Source organism: Euprymna scolopes, chromosome 45 (genome assembly GCF_053919585.1).
Source record: "Euprymna scolopes isolate OS-2025 chromosome 45, ASM5391958v1, whole genome shotgun sequence".
NCBI classification, from domain to species: domain Eukaryota; kingdom Metazoa; phylum Mollusca; class Cephalopoda; order Sepiida; family Sepiolidae; genus Euprymna; species Euprymna scolopes.
The window spans coordinates 166,342-189,331 of NC_136526.1; the positions used below are offsets into that span (position 1 = coordinate 166,342).

Consider the following 22,990-nt stretch of genomic DNA (forward strand, 5'->3'; position numbering starts at 1 on the left):
TTTTTTTTTCAATTACATTTCACCTTTTTTATATATTAATCCTTAATTTATGACGCTCAATATAAATACAGAACATATAACAAACAAATAACTAACGTGTATACTCGAAATTTCATGTTGACCATCTTACAATTTATTCCTTTCATTACGTTGACATTCACAATTCTTGAGAGCAAATGTTTTGTACCACAAAATCATTCATTTAATTATTATATCAATCAATGAATCTATTCTTCCCTTAACTCATCAGAAGAAACAGCAAATAGCAATCCATTAAAAAGAAATAAAATGCATTTGGGCATGATTAAAAAATTATATATATATATATATATATATATATATATATATATATATATATATATATATAAAATGGATTCTCCCATTGATTTCGATGTATGAGGTTCCACCACAACAATTAAGTTGTTAAGTAATCCACATGGAAGATTTGTTTATAGTAGTGAAGGCTTTGTGTAGAACCAACCACTCTTTTTGGTATTAACTGCTAATCTTTTTTGGTGCAGGTAGCTGCCATAAGACAGGGCATACAGTAGACTGCAAATTTTTACATCAGAGCCACCGAATCAGAGAAATTTTCAGGTTTGTATCTGGGGGCGTATTAATTCACCGCGAGAGATACACTCTCAGTCTTCATAAAAACATGCATCTAGAAAGAGAAGAAATATATATATATATTTATATAATATCACTCATTCTAGTTGATTGGATTAATATAAGTAAGAAATATGCAGTAAAAGCAGATTTTTAACATACTTAATATTTACAGATGTACCTAGATAAAACTGAAAACTTCAATTGAAAAATCACACATTCAGTATATGACAGAAAATGTCTCGGCTTAGATTGAGCTAGTTATCTATATATATACATACATACATATATATATATATATATATATATATATATATATATATATATATAACATGTATACATATATGTAACGTGTGTATATATATATATATATATATATATATATATATATATATATGAATATGTAAAATGAATATAACACATTTATAACATATACATAACGTATATATATAGGCTCACACATATGTATATACTTGTTGATCATTTAGACAAGGAAGACATTTGAAGGGTTTTATGTAAGTCTGTTGGGTAGCAAGACATCTTCCTCACCAGCCAAGACTAGGACAAACTTGTGGTGCAACTGGTTTATTTGTCAGTGATCCGACAATGTGGCACATTTACTGATTAATGTAAAGTATATGGTTATATCAGATTTGAACAAATCAAAGTTGCACATGCAATTAAATGAGTTAACCAAACATGTATAAATAAATGGGTTGGCTGAACACATACAAATATATGAGTTGGCCAAACACGTGCAAATAAATAAATTGATCAAACGCATACAAATATATGAGTTTGCCAAATAGGTACAAATAAATATGTTAGCCAAACACGTACAAATATATGAGTTGGCAAAACACGTACAAATATGAGTTGGCAAAACACGTACAAACATGAGTTGGCCAAATGTACAAATAAATGAATTTGCCAAACATGTACAAATAAATGAGTTGACCAAACATGTACAAATAAATACATAGTAGAAAGTATCTGAATGGTTACTAGATTCCATCTGTGCGTGTCTGTGTACAGAGGTTTGTCATGACAACTTGACATCAAGATACTTCACCTTACAAGTAAACCATGACCAGATATTTGAAATAACATATTCGAAGTAAAAATAAAATCCCAGTAGCATGACTATGCACTGGCTCATATTGTAAATGGTGCAGCTTCCAGTTATGTCATCTCAACTAACAGCACTAACATGGATATATACTTGGAGTTTGCAAAAACCATAAGGAGATCACAATAAATATACACTATTATATAATTAAGTAATTAGTTACAGAGATGAAAATTTATATTCTTCACTGTTTTAGTACCTAAACATTTTATTATTTATGCTTTTATTTGAAATTCTGTCGTTTTAAAAACTAATGAATAGAAGAGATGATTGGTTGTTTTATATCAATAAATTCTTAGATAAAGTTATTTCATTTTTAACGTTTAACTATTAAATTCTCGTCATTTCTTAACTGAAAAATATTATTTAAAGTAATATTTTTTTGTAAATAAACTTATATTTTATCTGCTTTTGCAAAATATTACAAGTATTTCTAAAGTTAATGATGTAAATGTGTTATAATAGATCTACTGTAAATATATACGGCACATTCACATTGACACACCGGTTCTTGCCAGATCACCAAAGTTAAGCAACGTTTAGCCTGGCCAATACCAGATGGGTGACCATTTTGGAAGGTGAGGCACTGTATGTACCGTGAGGTAAAATACCAGGTTAAGAAACTATCACAGTCTATCCTTCTCTTGAGGGTAAATGGGACTCTCTTAAGCCATGGTAGGCACCCCATCTAGTGATGGCATCATGATAAAAATACCCTTGATAGCCCTTGCGAAGCATCTAGTATTCAACTACCAACAAGATTTGAATTACACTAAAAACTTGTGTAGTGAGTTCAATCTCGGCTACGGCCGTGCTGGATGGTAAATATAATCGTAGAAAAATAATCTATTTAGAAAAGTAATAACATAAAAATATTAACATAAATCCAATATTATAATCGGTTATATTTTCCATTTCGGCAAAATACATGAGGTATTTAAACTAATAACCTAAAAATTTTAAAAATCTATAAAATCTATTATACTACCTTACTAATGACCATCAAAACATAGTCTACCTATTTCAACATAACTTTGATAATTGCACATTGAAATATTGATTATTTCAAAATGAATAATTAACAGATTAATAAAATTAAATGGTTTAATTCAATGTTCTAATTTTAGCAAAATTAATAATATATTAAACGATCTCATATTACACATAAAACTTCAACGTTATTCGATCAGGACTTCTGGGAAGAACCTAGTATGTATAGCTATGTATTTCTAAAATTAAGAATTAATAGTGATATGTTGGGTCGATTGAAACTATTATTTTACCAACCCTCATATTTCTGCCAAAAATATGAATATAACTCATAAAATTAAAAAAAAGAAAAATGTAAATTTTATAGTTCATTATTGTATATAAAGCAATAACAATAATTTAATAAAATGTTGTGTTCAGTGTTTTAATTTAGATTGAATAGTCCTGTGCAATATTTAAAGATTTTAAAAATATTTTTCATGTTAAAGACTTGAGCCAAACTGCATAGAAACAGTAAGATATAAAATAAGAAATCAAATCAAGTATTAGATTTAAATATCAAGTCCTCTAAGGTATACAAGGTATTTAATTGCAAAATCGTATTTAAAATAACGTTTTTTCTTTATTTTTTTCCTAAGAATGTAATATTTTTATTAACAAAAAATAATGAAGAGAAAAATAAGGCACAGAAGAAAGAGAATGAAACTTAAAATGAAAGTTTAAAGATTTCATGTAATATTGACGAAGGATAGCATATATATATAAACACACACTGGGGGAAACCCCAAAACAAGAAGGAATAATTTCATATTTGTATTTTTTTGGATATTACAATTGTTTCGACATAAACCAGACAATTTTAAATTTTATATTTTTTAAAACATTTTGTAGTTACATCTCCTCAGATAAATTCCTATTGATATATGTACATTACCATTGTTTAATTGGTTTTTAATATATTAAACCCTTCGAATAATCTCTTCTAATATATATATATATATATATATATATATATATATATTTCACTTAATGACTCCCTATTGGGATTAAATCTAGAAAACTAGCTTACAACATAATATAAAATTGTAACTCATTCATAGTAAATTATTTTAAACATCTAATTTCACTAGTAAAAGTAGACATCGATTAAAGGTAATAATGAATTACTAATAACTATAAAGTAACTTTTCTATAACAATAAAATGAATTTATGCATAAAATAAAATTTTAATTTGAAAATTTAAATAATTTTATATTTGAAAAATGTATATCATGATATTTTTTTCTTGCTTTACAGATAATTCATTCAGATAGAAAAATGTTTTCATACATTGAAATAAATGAAGTTTAACTGAAACAAGAGGAAAACTGAAAATACCGAACATTTATCAAAAAGGATAATTCAATTTACAAATATATTCATTCAAGACTTTCATTGAAATACACCCGCATTTACTTGCAAATATCCCAAATTTTAAATATTTTTCAACAAAATTAGAGCATGTGTTTGCAGCAAATCCAGTGCATATCTTTTGAGCATAGAATGATTTTAATATTTGTCTAAAATATATAAACTTGCACTACAAAAAATCAATATTCTATGATATTTATTTAACCCTTTATGACTTGGTTGAACTAATTTGTTCAATCGTAAATAAATGAATATAACGGCATAAATAAAGTGTGAATTGATTCAAACATGCCTTTTATGTATTAATTCAGTATCTGGGTTGATGCCAGATACCTCCAGATCGCAACTGTTCATTGCTTAAATTCAATATGCTGCCATCATTCTCAGAGAGTGGAGGATTTCGTTAGTTGTTATAAACACAATTTTTTCGAGCACTATGGATAATAATCAAGGTTAGTTTATGAAATGCAAAAGTTCTCAGCCGTAGTTTAACTATTGAACTTCATAATTTTTCCAGTTTGAACACAATCATAGTATCATTACCTTTTAAACTAACCAAAATTAGCAATCAATATTTGTTAATCATCTACATCATAATTTATGTCATAAAGGGTTAAGACTTTCATTAAAATACACCTGATTTATTTGCATGTATCATAAATTTTAAATCTTTGTAAACAAAATTATAGTACACTTTTGCCACATATCTTTTGTGCCTAGAATAATTTGAACTTTTGTCTAAAATATATAAACTTACACTATCAAGAAATAATATTCTGTGATATTTAAGACTTTTTTTTATTGAAATACATCCGCATTTACTTACTTGCATGTATCCCAAATTTGAAATTTTTGTAAACATAGAATAATTTAAACTTTTGTCTAAAATATGCTAATACTATAAAGAAACGATATTCTGAGATATTTATTTCTTTTGTGATGTTTTTCTGATAATCCACATTCTGCTAAAATGTCAAAGATAAAGCATCCTATTGGAGCACGGATTAAAGAAAAGTCATTTTCTTGTGAAGTATGTGGAAGAGATTTTTTTCTGAACAGTTATTTAATCAAGCATATCCGAACACATACTGGAGAGAAACCATATTCTTGTGAAATCTGTGAAACTTCTTTTACACAAAAGTCAACTCTGACAAGACATATAAGAACACACACTGGTGAAAGGCCATTTGCTTGCGAAATTTGCTGTAAATCTTTTTCGGACAAAGCAAACTTAAATAGACATGTGAGAATACACACGGGCGAGAGACCATATGCTTGTGAAATCTGTGATACTTCATTTTTGACGTGGGATGATTTAAATAAACATACTTCATCTCATACCGGAGAAAAGCCATATTCCTGTGAGTTTTGTACGACTTCCTTTACAGGAAAATCACACCTGACAAGGCATATGAGAATACACACCGGAGAAAAACCATATTCTTGTGAAATATGCAGCAGATCGTTTTCAGAAAAAGGTGTCTTAAATAAACATATGCGAACTCATACTGGAGAAAAGCCATATTCTTGTAAGTTTTGTGCAACTTCCTTTACACAGAAAGCAAGCTTAACCAGACATATAAGTAAACACACCGATGAGTGAACGCATCTGAGCTCCAATCTATGGTACCCCCTTGCCAAACTTTCATGAAAAACCCTCGTCAAGCTGAAACTGCTATCAATAATTTCTCCCACTCTTTATCTGTGTCTAAACCTTAACGTAAATTCTATAAACAAAGCTTTTTTCTTAGAACTGCATGCCTGTGGAATCTTCAAGTGGCCATTGGATTCTCATAAATGGTGATTCCTTTGTAAAAAACACTTTGGATATTACATAAGACGACAATTGAGTGTGTATAGGGTTCACACAGACTTGAATACCCCTTTGAATTTTTACTTTTGACTTAAAAAGGACTTATTTCTATTATTACCGTGAAAAATCCTTAAAAATATGGAAATGTCTTGAAAATATCTTACTTTTTATGTATTAATAAAGTACTTTTTAAATATTGAAAATAAAATCGAAATACATTGTTGTGTAATTGCATTGAATTATTGTGGATATAAGACTAACGTGCCTTTATCATGAAACTACCCAATGTTTTCCATAAAATAACACTAGGTAGTTTCGTGATAAAGGACAGCTCTTGTATTCATAATATCAGAAATTCAAAATTTAAAAGTAAAACAAACACAGAATAGACCAATCTAGAATAGGGAAAATAACATTTAATTGCGCTTGATTGGCAAAATATAAGTGGGTCAGGGAATGTAAATACATATTGTTTTGTATGTAAATGAAAATAACTTTTCCTGTTGTCAATTATTGTGTTTTTGGTTAATTATATCATTGTTTATATATTGTATTTTGTTTTGTTTTAAAAACATGAATTTTTTCTGAAGAAGGCTTTGAAAAACTTAAAAACCATTGAGAAGTTTTTGAAAATGGACATTGAAAATCTGTATAAACCCTAGTGTAAATATCTTCACCAGAGATAAGCAAAAGGTTACATATCTAGTGCAGCAGCCAGTTCTGGGAACATCATACATTAGAAAGAACAGTCGGAAACAAATCATACGCCATCTATTATGACTATGCAATTGAGCAGAGTTTCCCTAAGTGGGCTCAACAAGCCCTTTCTTAAAGAATACCAAATGCTTTATATGGAAAAATTAAATGGCTGCAGACATTTAATTTTTTTATCCTTTTTACTGGAAATAGATATGATACATAACTGCAGGTGTGAGCAGTTTCAGGATGGTTCATGAAAAAGTAAATAAAATAAATTAACGAAAAATGCAACAATTTTTTATTGTGAAACTACCCTCTATATATTGAGGTCCACATCTCTCTATCTGATCCAAAACATGATCGATCTTCAATAACCTTCAGACTCCAACTGCCCACGGGATTTTTATTTCTTTTCCTGTTTTGTTTGTTTGTCCATTTGCAACGTAACAGCTATGTTACAATTGTTCTACCTATCCATCCCTTAACAACCTCAGTCGAACATAGTGTTACAATACCACAACCATAAGGAACACAATTCGATCAGTTTGCTTATCTTTTATGAACCCATATATAAGACATAACATCAATTAAAACTATGTTCCTTTGGAAAAGTATTCTGTCTGTCAGCTCATGTGTGTTTATAATTTATTAAACGATTTGCTTAACTTCAGTGGGAATCGGTGTACCTACATGATTATGCCATCTCTTCATTGAAGATAGCAGCAAAGAATTTGACTTGCTTCTCGTTAATAACACATTTATTCCTGTTAAATGTGAAACCTATATTCTGTGCTGTCTCCATCAACATTGATAGGTTATGATCATGTTCCTCTTTGTTTTGTCCAAAGACAATCACATCATTGATCAACGCTAAAGTTTCAGTGCAATTGTCCATGATCCTATCCATCTTCTGTTGGAAAACGTCTTGAAACATAACTTAAACAAAAAGCATTCTTTGGACACAATATCTTCCAGAAGGAGAATTAAAGTTAGTTAACAACTGTGACTTCCTGTCTAGCTTAACAGACCAGTAGTCGTTTTTGCATCAAGCTTAGAGAAGAATTTAGCACCAAATAGTTTGTGGGAGAGTTCCTCCATTGTTGGTGTCTTACAATGGTAACATATGATGTCCTTGTTTGCCAGAGTTTGCCATTATTCTTGCACATATACACAATACTGTTAACATTTCATCCAATTCTGTTCTTATTTCGTTCCTCATATGAATAGGGGCACTTTCTGAGCGTATGAATTACTGGGTGGTTATTTGCTTAAAGCACGATGTAGTATTCTCCTATGAAGTTACCAACCCAATCAAATTGATCTTGATATGCTTCCAGAAAGTCTTTCATAGAGTTGATTGGGGTATTGACTAAAAGAGCAATGTGTAATTATATTCATGCAGATATTTTACATGATTTATACTTTTTTATTCCATTTTCAGGAACAGTGCCACTTTGATGTAGGGGCTATTATCGGGGATATAAGTTGCAGGGATACTATGTAGGGAGTTGAGCAGCAAGATGTCTGTCCACATTACACTTAAACTTCTGCATGTCAGTACAGTTGGGAATGCAAGAACCCGGAAGGGAATTCCAAAGTCTAACAGCTCTGGGGAAGAAACTATCAGAGAAGAAGGCTTTCTTACATCTAAGGATCTCTACCATGTAGGGTGGGATTTTGCTGCTTCTCAGGTTTTTCAGGGGTATTTACATCAAGGCGTACAAGAGCTTGTAGTTTGTTAGAGCATCCACAATTAAAATACTTGTAGAACTGGTAGAAAGATAGGACAGAGTTTGAAGCTTAGATGACAGTTCAGGACCTCTCAGGTTGGCGACTCTCTTTTGAACCCTGTCCAGGAACAAGAGACTAGTAGAAGATGCACCAGCCCAAATGTGACAGTTAATACTTGAAGAAGTTAGACCAGCAGCAGTGGAGGGTTCCAAATTAAAGCAGTGAACGATTCTACAGAAATTTTCCAGGGTCCCCTCCAGGAATTTCTTTGGTGCTACCGAATGAAAAAATTATTTTGGGCAACATCCTATGTTTAATTCTAATATTAAAATATTTATATATATTTATGTTAAATAAAGGTTCAATTCAATATTTTCAAATAAGAAAACATTTTTTTTTATTATTCCATTTTCACCCAAACAGGGCACAGTGCCACGTTGATGTAGGGGGCTATTATCGGGGCCATAATTTGCAGGGATACTATATAAGGAAATGAGCAGCAAGATGTCTGTTTACATTACACTCTAACTTCTGCATGTCAGTACAGTTGGGAAAGCAGAATCCTGGAAGGGAGTTCCAAAGTCTAGCAGTTATGGAGAAGAAACTAATGGAGTAGATTTTCTTACATCTAAGGATCTCTACTGTGTAGAGGAGTGATTTTGCAGCTTGTCAGGTTTTTTTTTTATTCAATTTTGTCGGGAGTATTTACGTCGTGGGGGTACAAGTGCTTGTAGTTCGTCTGGGCATTCACCATTAAAATACTTGAAAAACAGGCAGAAAATGCAACATTTCGTCGATAGGACAGAGGCCAAAGCTTAGATGACAGTTTAGGACCTATTAAGTTGGCGACTCTCTTTTGAACCCTGTCCAGGAGTGAGAAACTAGTAGCAGATGTACCAGCACAAATGTGGCAACAATACTCCATACATGGGCAAATGATGGCCTTATAGAGGTACAGGATACTTTCAGGTGTAAGTAGCTTTCTAGTGCAGTAGAGAAAACTTACCTTCTTTGCAGCAGCCTTGGCAATGCTCTCAATGTATCTGTTCCGACTTCTATTCCCTGTGAATGTTAAGCCGGGGAATTTGAACAAAGTACTTTCAGGTCATTTATCGTTAGCCATAGCTATTGATGGTTGCAAAGGGTTCTTGCAATTATTAAAGGAAACAAGCTTAGTCTTGGAAACATTAAATGTGACCATCCATTTTTGTCATTTTTGAGTGGAGGTCTTTCTCTAGTGTTTCTGTTATTTTCTTAGATATATGTTCATTTGTTTTCTTCTCGTGCCTGCTATTTAGCGTTGTGCCATCAGCAAATATACACATTTTAAAGACAATTTTATCAGGAAGATCATTCATGAATATTAGAAAGGATAGACCCTTGAGGTACACCCACATTTACATCATATTGTTTAGATCTACGACCGTCGAGGACAACCTGGATTCTTCTCTTATTTAAGAAGGATTTAATTATGTTAAGTATACGTCCAGTGATCATGTATGATCTGATTTTCCTAAGAAAACCATCGTACCATACCCTGTCAAAAGCCTAAAATATATCTAGGGCTACCGCTTTACCCTCCTCTGCTTTGTCTAATGTATAGTATATACGTTCAGAGATTACAATTAGGATAAAATTTCTAATTTAAAAATAATCATATTTTTGGACAAGTACACATTTTCTTTAATAAATATAAATTAAAAATAATTTAAGTATTTATAAAATGGGAAATATTCCATGGCGTTTATTTAATTTATTTTATATTTATATGAAAATATATTATCACTATTAATTATTTGTGTAAATAAACATATTTTAAAAGAAAAAAAAAAACATTTTCAACATTTTCTTTTGTGTGGAGCATGTTTAAAATTTACAGGGGTCATAAATTCAAGGTACACCAGTGAATGCGGGTCACTTTGTCAGAAGGAAGTGGCTTGTCTCGGTCAATATGCTGTTTCACCTGAATTTCAGCAATTGATTAAAACAAAAATTAAGAAAAAAATAAAATAGTGTTTAAAAAAAAAATTGGCACTTCTACACTGCCAGAACGAAATTTTGTAGTCGATAAATACAGTTTTCAGATAAAAATAAAACACTGGTTTCTACTGATTTTCTTTTTTTTCTCAATTCTACTAAATTACAATGCTGGCTTTCGAATTATGCAGTCGAAATTACCTACATATTACTGAATTATTTTAAAAAAATTAATCGTGTTAGTAGGTGAAAATTGCGGCCAATTTTTTTAATAAAATAAATCAAAACGGAAACTTACCTCCCTTTTGAACTCTCCTGTGTCTTACATAAGCAAATACGTGTTACGTTCACAGGTTAGTATCAGAGTGAAGACGACACAGAAGTTAAAATATAATAGCAGATTTATTGAACGGCCATGTTACCAGACTAGTCCTCCTCCTTTCTAGGAGAGTTCTATAGAAAGGGGAGAAAGCAAGTGAGGGCAGTGGTGGGGGTTTAGCTTTACACAACATCTCCCCCCCCCCGTCAGGGAGGGTGTTTGTTCATTTTGTTTTCTTCTAAGGGGGAGGGGTAGGGATGTGGTTTTGAACGGAAACATGGGGGAGGGTGAATTGTTCATTCGTTGTAGCATGCATGTTTTCGAATAATGTGTCCTGAGTGCGTGGTCAGCTGTTGGCTGTCATTCCTTTCACAAATGCTTTCTTCAGTTCATTTTCCTGTGTAATCCTTTCTTTTTGTAATATGGGATTGTCAGACTGTATTTGGGACTGAGGGTGATCATCAGCTGTGTGTGTTGCTTGATGGTGTCCTGAGAAGGAATGTTTTGACTCAGGCGTTTTGTGCAGGAATCACCTGTTTCGGTGGTATCGTTGTCCGTCTCTTGCTTCCACTTCATAGGATCTACACGTCATTCATTTTGGGACTGTTGCTTCCCTCCACTCTCTTGTGTAAGGACTGTGTAGCTGGACGTGAACATTATCACCCACGTTGAGGCCTTTTAACTCTTTTCTCGTCTTATGGTGCCTAAACCTCCTCTCCTGTTTCCTCCATGCTTCATCAGTTGAATGTGGGTAATGGGGCTTGAGCTTTAATTCGACAGCTGGTACCGTTGATCTTGTCCTTCTACCAAAGAGTCTTTGTGCTGGGCTGGTGCTTAGTCCTTCAGTTGATGCGTTGCATAGGTTCAATAGTCCTAGGAATGGATCTTCTCCTGACGCTTAGCATTTCCAGAAGAGGCGTTTGGCGATTTTTACTGCTGCTTCAGCAGCACCATTTGCTTGGCTGTTACCTGGCGATATCGTCTTGTGTATGAATAGCAATTTCCTTGCAAATTTTCTGAATTATTAAGATGAAAATTGAAGACCATTGTCAGATGTCAGTACCTCTGGAATTCCATGGTGTGCGAAATGCGCTTTCATGCATTCAATCATGGCTTCTGATGTGGGCATATTCAGTTTGTCAATTTCAAAGAAATTGCTATGTCTGTCTACTGTGATCAGATAGTTGTTCCCTCTCCATGATATGAGGTCTGCTGATCCTCCCCATGATAGGAGGTCTGCTGCTACTTGTTGCCACGATCTTGGCCAAAATATGAGGTACTTGTTGCCACGATCATGGCCAAAATATGAGGTCCCTCGGTCTTTGCAGACATGTATTTATGCCGAGGTGGCCAGCATGTGCTTTTTGTTTCATCTCACTCCGCATAGCATGCGGTATGATTATTCTCTGTCCTCACAGTATTAGCCCATCTTGTACCGTGAGTTCATTTCTGTAATCAAAGAACAGTTTGATAGAGTTGGTTAAGCTTTCCTTCTTTTGCAGCCACCCCTTAGCGATTACTTCTGCCAGTGCTCTCATGTTGGAGTCTTCAACTGTCTTTTGGCGAATCTCTGCGAGCCTGTGGTCTTGTATCGGCTGCATTGTCAAATTATTTACTGACATTATTTCTTCCAACTCTGGCTTACTTGTTGGTGCTCGCGACAGTGTATCTGCTAATGGAATATCTTTCCTTGGCTTATATCGTAGTGTGTAGTTGTATTGCTGGGCCCGTAGCAGAAAATTCTGTAGCCATTTTGGTGCCTTTGATAGGGGCTTTTTGCTGATTGAAACGAGCGGCTTGTGGTCAATCAAAACTACTACTTCTCTTCCATGTGTATAATGGTGAAATTTCTCTAGGCCGTATACAACAGCCAGCATCTCCTTCTAAATTTGTGCATATCTTTGTTCGGCATCTGATAGGGATCTACTTGCAAATGCAATTGGTTTGTCAATCTGTATTAGCGCTGCTCCTAACCTGTACTCACATGCATTATTCTCGAGAATCAGCTCCTTGTGGGGGTTGTAGTATGTAAGGACGGGTGAGTTCACGATTGCTTCTTTGATAGTGTCGAAAGCTGCTTGTTGGGAATTTGACCATGACCATGGGACATCTTTTTTAGTGAGGTTCTGAAGGGGTTTTGTCACTGTAGCAAGATTTGGAATAAATTTCCCTATGTAGTTCGCCATACCTAGGAATCTACTTTATTTTCACAAGGCCCATTTGTATGCTCGCCCGCAGGCCAAGCAGTGGCTGGCAATCATCTTCATCCCTAAACACTACACATTCCACTGAGTACGTTTGCTGCATTTTGGGGTTTCTTATCTTTCTTCGGCATACACTAAGTGGCTTCATCAAAGACCCATTCCACATTGATAAGACCCCTTTGTATGGCTGCATCCTCTTCGCAAACCTTTCAGGGAGGGTATTAATGGATGCCCCTGTGTCAATCTGGAAAACAACTTCTTTGTTCAGAAGCATAAGACACTTGGCTTCTTTTGTCAGTTTTGTTTTTTGGAGTTTTATCACATTCACCCGGTGGGTGTATTCTTCATCCTCCTCTGTTGAGGATGTATCAAGTTGGTGTACTCGTGGTGGGGGTACAATATGTTTCTTGCTTTCATACATTCGTGTGCTCTGTCTCTGTTTTCGCGTCATTCTATCTTTGTTGGGACACTTGGATTCGAAATGTCCCTTCTCATTGCATGCATGGCACAATTTGCCATGGGCTGGGCATCTGTTGCGCTTTGGCACGTGTGCAGAATAGGCATTGTCCTTTGGAGACAGGTTCCTTTGACTGGTTTCACATACCCTCATCACCTGGGCTGTATCCAGTCCCATTCCTTGACTGTGGGTTGAGGCCATTTCAGCCGCTCTGCATATGTCAATACTCTTCTGTAGGGTAAGGTGCTGTATCTTAAGTAGTTCCTGTTTGGTTAATTGGTCATGGACACCTTCTACAATCTGGTCCCGCAGAAGTGAGTCACTACATCGAGTACAAAAATTACATGTCTTTGACAGTACTCTTAAATCATTGTAGAAGTTGTTGAAAGTCTCTTCCTCACCCTGTTTTCTCTGACAGGAAGTAAATCTCTCATAGGTTTCGTTGAGAATTCCGACGGAATACTCCTCCAGTGCTTGTAGTATGTCCTCTACAGTGTGCTCCATCTTCAGAGTGTCAAACTGCATGCCCTGGTATATTTTCATGGCGTCATCACACAAGCAGTTCTCCAGAAGGGGAATCTGAATATCTCGTGGTTTATGACCCAGACCTGTCAATAACGAGTAGTTGGACCATCGTTTATGAAATATTTTCCAGGGGTCTGCCTTATTCCCACTAAATATGAGTCGTTCTGGTGGCGGGTTGGTGGCCTTATGTGTAAGCCGGACATATTGTTAGTCAATGAAACGGTATTAGTTGCAGCAGTCATATTATCTTCGGCAGACATCGCTGTGAAGCAGAAGTGTTTTGTTTTGAAAGTTAATCAATGCAAAGAGGCAGAAAAAAAAAGTTTTGGCAAGAATCACTTGCGACAACAACTCAATATAAATAATTACGATCATAATAATAACAGACTGCAGAGATTAGCAGGGACCACGAGGAAAAGGGAAGGCATTAATTGGAGCAACCGACCGATAAAAAGAAAACATAGCAGAAGTTAAAACCAAAAGTACTGCTTACACGTTCTTTGATAATTTGTCGGCCTTGTTTATTACTTGTTTGTCGTGTTATTTGGTCAAGAAGAAATTTGATTTTTTTTTTTTTCGTTATCTATTTATTTAATTTTCAGTAAAAAATAATTATTTTATTTTAGTAAGAAAGATAAGGAGCGTGATTCAATTTTACCCATTTAAAGTTTGTGAAACATTTCTAACATACTCATAAATAAACTTCTGTTTAAGCGATACCAGTATCGAACGTAAAGAGTCCTTTTTAATGGTTACAAGGGTATTTGTACAACTATTCGGTAAATCTGCCCAAAAATTTGATCAAAACCTTTTGGGTTTGTATTACTGTACACATAGATTTGAAAAAGTTGTCAAAATACAAATATATAACAAATAAATGTTATCAAAGGCAAGATAAGTTACTTTTAACTGTATTTATTTATTTTATGAATGTATATATTTTTATAAATGTGTTTATTTTTTATGAATGTATCGCATGTAATTTTTGGTTGGTTGGTTTTGTTTTACGGCATATCAACCCTTTCCGGGTTATTTAATGCCGAATCCAAAGTCAGTGTAAATGGAATTCCTCACATATTTTATTTTCAGTTATAAATCACTTATTGAAAAGAAATGATATTAATACATTAAAATTATATTTTGATACATATTTTATACAATAAATTTTTCGATTTTCATATTTTTGTGTGATATTTATTTTGTTATTGTATGTATTTTTGTGTTATCGTAAACACTTGTTTATATTGGAGGTTCACATAATAGCCGCTAGACTTCATTTCTCTTTCAAAGAACAAGGGTCGATAACTCGTCTCTCTGTTGCTAATATATCACTGACATGCAGAAGTGCCATATTTTCTTACGCAGACTTTTTAATAACTGTTTTTACAATTATATATTGATACATTTTGATATAATAAATGTTTTGGTTTTCAAATATTTTATGTTCGGAAAAAATTCTTGTTTATTACTTTTTTGTCGTGTTATTTGACCAAGAAGAAATTTGATTTTTTTTTTTCATTATCTATTTATTTAATTTTCAGTGAAAAAAAAATAATAAAAGAATTATTTTATTTTAGTAAGAAAGTGTTGCGGGACTAACGAGTGTGTCGATGTTAATCCCGAAAATTCCCTGGTAATAATAATTCAGGAGGTTGACTGTTGAGTTGAATAATAGTAAGCAAATGATAATAGAATCGGAAGAAGAATCTAGTGTGAAATGGAGTTGAAACAAGCAAGCAAAGGTGACTGAGACGAATGAATAAATTATTTACAAAATTTATTTTTTATAAAAGATTGTAAATGAAAAGAGAAGATAAGAAAGTTTCTTCTTGGTCGAAAAGTCTCACTCTATGACTGAGATAATTCAATGTTTTTCCATGTAATAAAAAAGACAGTTCCTCAACTGAGGTATAAAAAGATCTATATGTGATGAAGTAGAAAAGTCCTGCGACTGAATTAATTGAAAGTTTTTTTTATGTATTGAAATAATCAAGGAAAGTCCTTCAACTGAATTAATTGAATGTTCTAAAAAGGGGACAAGTAAGAGTTCTTGGTTAGAAATAACCAGTCTTTTTACGAAGAATTAAAAGTTCACCGCTTACTTAGCGGAGAGATAGAAAAGGGGGAAAAAATGCAAAGTCCATTAGGGTTGCAAGTCCATGTCCACATGGAGGAATTAAATGTTGTGGCACGCGCGTGTTTAATTTCCAAACGTGGACGGGTCAATGTTGATGTTTACGCCATGGTGTTCAAAGGTCGACCTCAATGTGGGCAAAAAATGCCCTTTTTATACTTGTCTGACCAGCTCCAGGGAGGCATTCAGAAAAAAAAATTTTTTAATTTGTTTTTCCCTGTAATCTGATTGGATGAAAAGAATAACTTTCTTATGGCGTAAGCTGCTTTAACTGACGTCCGCACGAATAACTGAAATTTCGTTTAAGGAACACCGAATTTGCGTGGGTGGGTAAGAAAACACATCAAAGGTTGTGGGTGACAGAGTTCTCTCTGATTCTCTCTCCTCTGATCTTGAGCACGTGGTTCAGTGGGGGAAGATGTGGCTGGTTACCTTTAATGCATCTAAGGCCGGGCTCCCATCTTTACATCATCAACGCTCTGATCCCCATCTGGCATCAATCAAAATTGATGGCTCTCGTCTAGGAGAAGCCCCATGTTTTGACAAGCTTCTGGGTTTGTCCTTTACTCCTGATCTGAAATGGAACACGTACATCAAGTCTGTTGCCAAGGTCGCTGGAAAGATGGTGGGATCCTTCTACCGCTCCAGAAGATATCTCACTACTGATGCAATTCTCTATCTATATAAAAGCCAAGTACGTCCAAGGATGGAATACTACTGCCATATATGAGCAGGAACTGCTAAAAACAGCCTATCCTGCCTTGACAGAGTACAAAATAGACTTCGTAGCTTAGTGGGGGATGCCTTTTTCTCTACCCTGCAACCTCTCCCCCACAGAAGAGACGTTGCGAGCCTATCTTTGTTTTATCGTTATTTCCATGGCAGGTGCTCGTCTGAACTCCAGTCTCTGGTCCCTCCTCGCCAATCTTTCATGAAAAACACCCGTCTGGCTGAATTCACTGTGAAAAATTTCCCCCACTCTTTATCTGTGCCTAAATCAAGATGTCGATTCCATGAACAAAGCTTCTTTCTTAGAACTGCACACCTGTGGAACTGTTCTGTCTGCCTGCTTCCCACCCGACTACAACTTGGATGTCTTCAAGTCCAATGTTAGCAAATTCCTAATGAACCGCCCCCTTAAGTAAACACTTCATTAAATCTCCACACTAACGTACTTTACTTGCAATAACTCTGATCCCTGAGTGGCTTCCAGGCCTTGATAAGTGGTGACCACCGTGTAAAAAAAAAAAAAAAAAAAATGTATGTGCAGCTGAAACGATGTTTATACATCCACGCGTGGAACTTGGTTTTACTGTTGAGGCACCTTGCCATTATTTTGTTTTGGAGTAGATTCGACGCGCGTGCGTCGGGGCTAAGACAAAAGATAAGGAGCATGATTCAATTTTACCCATTTAAAGTTTGTGAAACATTTCTAACATACTCATAAACAAACTTCTGTTTAAGCGATACTGGTGTCGAATGTAAAGAGTCCCTTTTAATGATTACAAGGGTATTTGTACAACTATTTGGTAAATCTGCCCAAAAATTTGATCAAAACCTCTCGGGTTTGTATTACTATACACATAGAGTTGAAAAAGTTGTCAAAATACAAATATATAACAAATAAATGTTATCAAAGGCAAGATAAGTTACTTTTCTAACTGACTGGATAATTTTTTTTAGTGTTTTTATTTAATATAACATGTTTATATAGTGTGAAAAAATATATTGTTTACCGATGTATTGGAAAATAAAAAATGGCGCCCGACTCCCTGTTGAACACGGTAAGTTTGGGAAAACGAGTTAAAAATAAAGAACTATACAAAATACTGCTAAAACCCCACCGAATATATGTCAGCCTATGTCACGGTAACATATATCGAGCGAGTTTCTAACAGGATTTTGTATAGTCTTTATTTTTAACTCATTTTCCTAAACTTACCGTGTTCAACAGAGTCTGGCGCCATTTTTCCAATGCATTGATAAACACTGTATGTTTTTCGAGCTGAATAAACATGTTAACATGTTTAAAAACATACATTGTTACACTAAAAAAAAAAAAAATATCAAGTTAGGTAAGAAATTAACTTACCTTGCCTTTTATAACATTTATTTGTTATATATTTGTGTTTTTAATAACTTCTTCGAATTTATGTGTATACTAATACAAACCCAACCTTAGAAATGTTTCACAAACTTTATTTTTAACCAAAACATGCAACTGAGTCTAGTCGTGGTATGGCGGAACATTTTTAGACCGGTGTGAAATTTTCACTTTACACCGGTTGAGTAAAAACCGTACCGGGCCGGTTCTTCTTTTTCCGTTACGCAAAATTCTTTAACAATAATTTAATTTAAAAAAAGAAATCTTTTACAATCAAATTACATTCTTACAGCCGGTGTATCCCCAAGTATGTCCCAGTATCTAAACTGCAAAAAATCTAAACAACTTGGGCGTATCAGAGAGAGACAGAGAGACTCGCTTTGACTGATTGACGCATGCGCTTTTTCTACTTCGATCTGTCATCAACTTGAGATACACTTAATTCTGCCCTCAACCATCATAAAACTGATCCAGTACACCAACACCACACAAATCAAACGAAAAAGACTCGATAAAAGTAAGTATAATGTTCCTATTTACTTGCCTCTCCACGGGGGCAAAGTTAGACACAAGGTCGGCTTTTAATGTGGGGGCAATCCGGCTCCCCCAAAAGGGTCACTCTGGATAGGTACAAAAATAAAAATTGCCTCAGTCTAGAAGGATTTCTCTTCAACTGCAAGGTTAGAAAAGGTGAAGTGTAGTATCAGAACAAATACTACACTTTCGTCCTTGCCAAAAGGCCAGGAACGTTTTACTTGAAATAGTTTAAGTTTACTTTTTATCATTATGATGTTTTTTTTTGTTTTGTTTTGTGGGTATGGGGGGTGTTTTATTTTTATAAAAAAAAAAAAATTACATTTTATTATCTAATCGAGGTTGGACGATTCTTTTAAGGAGAGAGTTTAGGGGTTGAGAAAACGCCGGTACTAATTGGGATTAGATAAACAGAAATTCTTGAAAACTGTAAATAAAAATGAATTTCATTCAGTTTGAATACTTAATTTTGCGTGAATTCAGTTGATAAAAGCATAGCTTTATATCTGTAACCACAACTTATTTAATTTCAAATAATTGAAAACGTGAAATGCAAATGCCGCCAAGAACTGGGCAACCATTAATAAACATGAAAGAAGAAAATGCTTTCCAACGTTTATAGCATGAATCTGTTTTTGCATATTACAAGGTTGGCAATCATATCGACATCATAAAATGTAATGCGATAAAAATATTAATGTTTGTTAAGCTGTAGTCGACAAGTCGATTTTTTAAAAAATATATTGTGTTAAGCAAAAACAATATTACGTACTTAATTGTCATGTCGAAAATAATAATATATCCAAAAATTAGGAAAATTCATAGAGTAGAACAATTGCTATTGTGTTTTTAGTTTATATATATATATATATATATATATATAAATATATATATATATATATATATATATATATATATATATATATATATATATATATATCTATCGCTATAGGCAACAAATATTGCAGCTATGACAGTAGTAATCTAAGATATTCTTTTCGGAGTTATGTTCCCTGCATGTAGAATCCTACTGCTATGAATTCCGGTGCTCAAAATGTATAAACATTTTGACCCCTCTCTTTACTTAAAAATTCACCAAAATTCAAGAAATTAAACCATTTTAATGAAATTTTCAGTATTTATCAAATAATGATAAAAAATAATTAAATTAAAAAATGATAAAAATTGATACAAACGTTCAGAATAGAAATGTATGGATGCGCATCTAGGGAAAAAAGAAATCTGACACCCCTTCCTCCTTTTACTATCATGACTTCATTTTGAAACATCCTTTCGATTGGCTGAAATTTTGGGCCTCCTTATTATCGTGTTTACAAAATTTTAGTTTGTTGCGTTTTTGTCGAACAGTAAATTACTTGCTTTTTGAGGGCTAATTAAGTTATTTTTGGACAAACAAGGTGTTTTTTTTTTAATTATTTAATTCAGTATCTTAGGACTTTACTAATTATCTTTGAAATAGACCAAAATACTAATATTTATCTTTTAAAGGATTTTTACAATGAATTTATTTAAGTTCAAAGTTTAGCTGAATTAGTTAGCTTCCATGAAAAGATTTTTCATAACTTTTTTTGCACGTGTACAAATATTTTTTTCGTTTAGGGAATTAACTTTAGTCTCTATTCTTTCAAATACAATAAAAAAAAGTAGTCGGAAACCTACAAAAAAATTATGATAAATCGGCTTTCAAAACTAGGTTCCCCTATTTTTGCCCGCCCATTTTTGCACGTACCTACCTACTGCATACTTCATAACATCTAAGTAAAATGCAATTTTGCCCAATTTTTTTTAGAAATTACTTTTAATTAGAAATTCATTTCTACTCAAAGATTTTCCGTAATTTTTGGATATATACTATTTTCGGCATGACAATTAAGTGCAAAATATTGTTTTGGTTAAAACAGCTTATTTAAAAAAATCGATCTGTTGACTGTATCTTAACAAGCATCAAAAAATTATACACACGATAAAAATGTTTGTTTTATTAATATTATTAAATGAGTAACCATTTCAAGTCAAAATGTCATATTCCAAAATTAACATAAATTGATCGAGTAGTTTTATTTTTAATAAAGAAAATCAAATTTTATGAGAAAGGGAAAACAGTGCGCCTTCATCCACCATATTTAAAGAAGGGAGATAACTCCATTCAAACTACCAATATTTTAAAACAGATGCAATATACTATTAATCGCTAAAAATTTTTTAAAGAAATATTTTGCTATGTATAATGAATACTTGATAAATTTATGTATTTTTGGAATATGACATTTTCGTTCAGTGGCGGCATAAAGATTTTTCTGTATCTTTTTTTTTTAATTAGTTTGAATTCAGGATAAGCAACAAATGCCTTAACAATGTTTTTTTTATATAAAATAAAAAAAATCAAATGTGATATTTTTAGAGAAAGTTATATTAAATTCTTTTTACATTTATTAAATAAATCGCAAACGTTGGTGTGTTGGTGTGATTGTATGGAAGTACTGCCTAGTGTAAATTAGCGGAATTGAACTGAAACGAGACAAAAGGCTGTTAGATAATTTTATCTTTATAATTCTTTTGTATGCCTGATGCCATTTCTGCTTTTGATGAAAAAATATTCAAATATCTTTTCCCCTCTATCACTGCATAATGATATATTGGTTTTAATACCAAAACGTTCTTCATTTAATTTTAAACAAAAATAACATAGGTAAATTTTCACTTACTTTGAACCTTAACAATTACCTTTAAAATAACGACTTTTATAGATTTTTCGGATATGCTGGAAATGAATATCGCATTTAAATTTTTGCAAACAAGGAGTTTTCTGGATATCCTTGATGCCTCCATTCAGTCTCGGAATATAAAGAATACCCCCTGTAGGGGCAGCTGCGCGTGTAATTTTCAGGCGAATGTTGCGCAATCCCTAGCCACACCTCTCCTGAATTGGCACTGCTTGAGTCCAGTGGCAAGAAGTCCAGGATGACTGGAAACAATGCCGAGATAAGCAGAGAGCACATACAGTACCCGGAAGTCCCAAATGGTTACCCATTTAGTACTGACCAAGTTCAATGTTGCTTAACTTCAGTGATCCAACGGGAACTGGTGTATCAACCTGATTATGTATGTGTTTCCGGATATTAAGCAATGTAATTTCTTATGTTGTCACTGATGACCGTTGTTATACACATATATTTTTGACATTGCACACCAAAACGATACATACAATAATGGTCACCAGTGATAGCATAAGAAATTACATTGCTTAATATTCGGAAAACTACTTGTTTGTCGCAAATTTAAATGCAATATTAGTTTTCAGCATACTCGAAAACCTTTAAACATCGTCATTTTAAAAGTAATTGTTAAGATGAAAAGTAAGTAAAAATTTACCATAACATAAAAAAAACACTTTTATTGCCTATTCAATTTTTTTCACAGTATGTTGCCTGACATCAATCTATATGATTGCCAAGAGGTCAGAATAAATTGTATTTATTATATGTATATTTAAATGCCCCAATCTATATATCTATAAAAGGGTGAATATGTGTGTGTGAGAGGACACGTCTCAACCTATATACTCAACAAATTTTTGATCTACAAACTTGAAATTTGGTATATAGAATATTTAGACATATTTTTTAATTTTTATCAGTTTTAATTTTTGATCAGTTTTCATCCAGAGAAAAGGGCTGCTAAGGGGTCAAAATTAGCAAATTGGTACATGGTGGTCGTCAGATCTTTTTACTGTTTGTCAACTGTTTCATGACTATGCATGCACAGTTGAGAAACATGACAGCTTATTTTGTTAGGAAGAAGATTTTTTAAAAACACTTTGTAAACATTGTGTCAAGCTGGTGTAATGGTTATTGTACTTGACTCAGTGTCTTTAGGTTTTAGTTTCGATCTCAGCTCAATTTTTTTTCCTTACAAAAAGTGAATTATTTAGAAAAAGACATGATACTCGTATGCACATGTCTCAGTTTCTGTATTAAATAAAATATAATATTTCTGCATATTTTACAACCCAGCAATGCTGGGCACCCTGCTAATATATATATAAACACTTTAGAACCGTATATAACCAATGTAGTTATATAGAAGGACTTTTATTCAGATTATTTCAGTTGAAAATAAACATTAAAAACAACTTCTTTTTTTCTTTTTAGATTTAATCTAAATTCGATTGGTTTGTAACATATGGAAGGACTTTATTCAAATTATTTCAAATGAAAATAAACATTGAAAATATTCATAATAACACATAAGTTAAAAACAAAAAAATGCTTGGAATAACATATATGTTACTTCTGTATGTAAACATGCACGTGAAATATGACCAAAACAAATA

General features: G+C 33.1%; 1 protein-coding gene across 1 annotated transcript in view; it reads left to right on the forward strand.

The window, feature by feature from the left end:
• Positions 1–22,990, forward strand: part of LOC145269044 (uncharacterized) — a 71,651-nt gene that overhangs the window by 20,622 nt on the left and 28,039 nt on the right. The window contains exons 3-4 of the mRNA XM_080124645.1: positions 522–597; positions 4,026–5,738. Coding sequence (XP_079980771.1) covers positions 5,110–5,738 — 629 coding nt within the window. The 5' untranslated portion in view covers positions 522–597; positions 4,026–5,109. The remainder of the gene's footprint in view (positions 1–521; positions 598–4,025; positions 5,739–22,990) is intronic.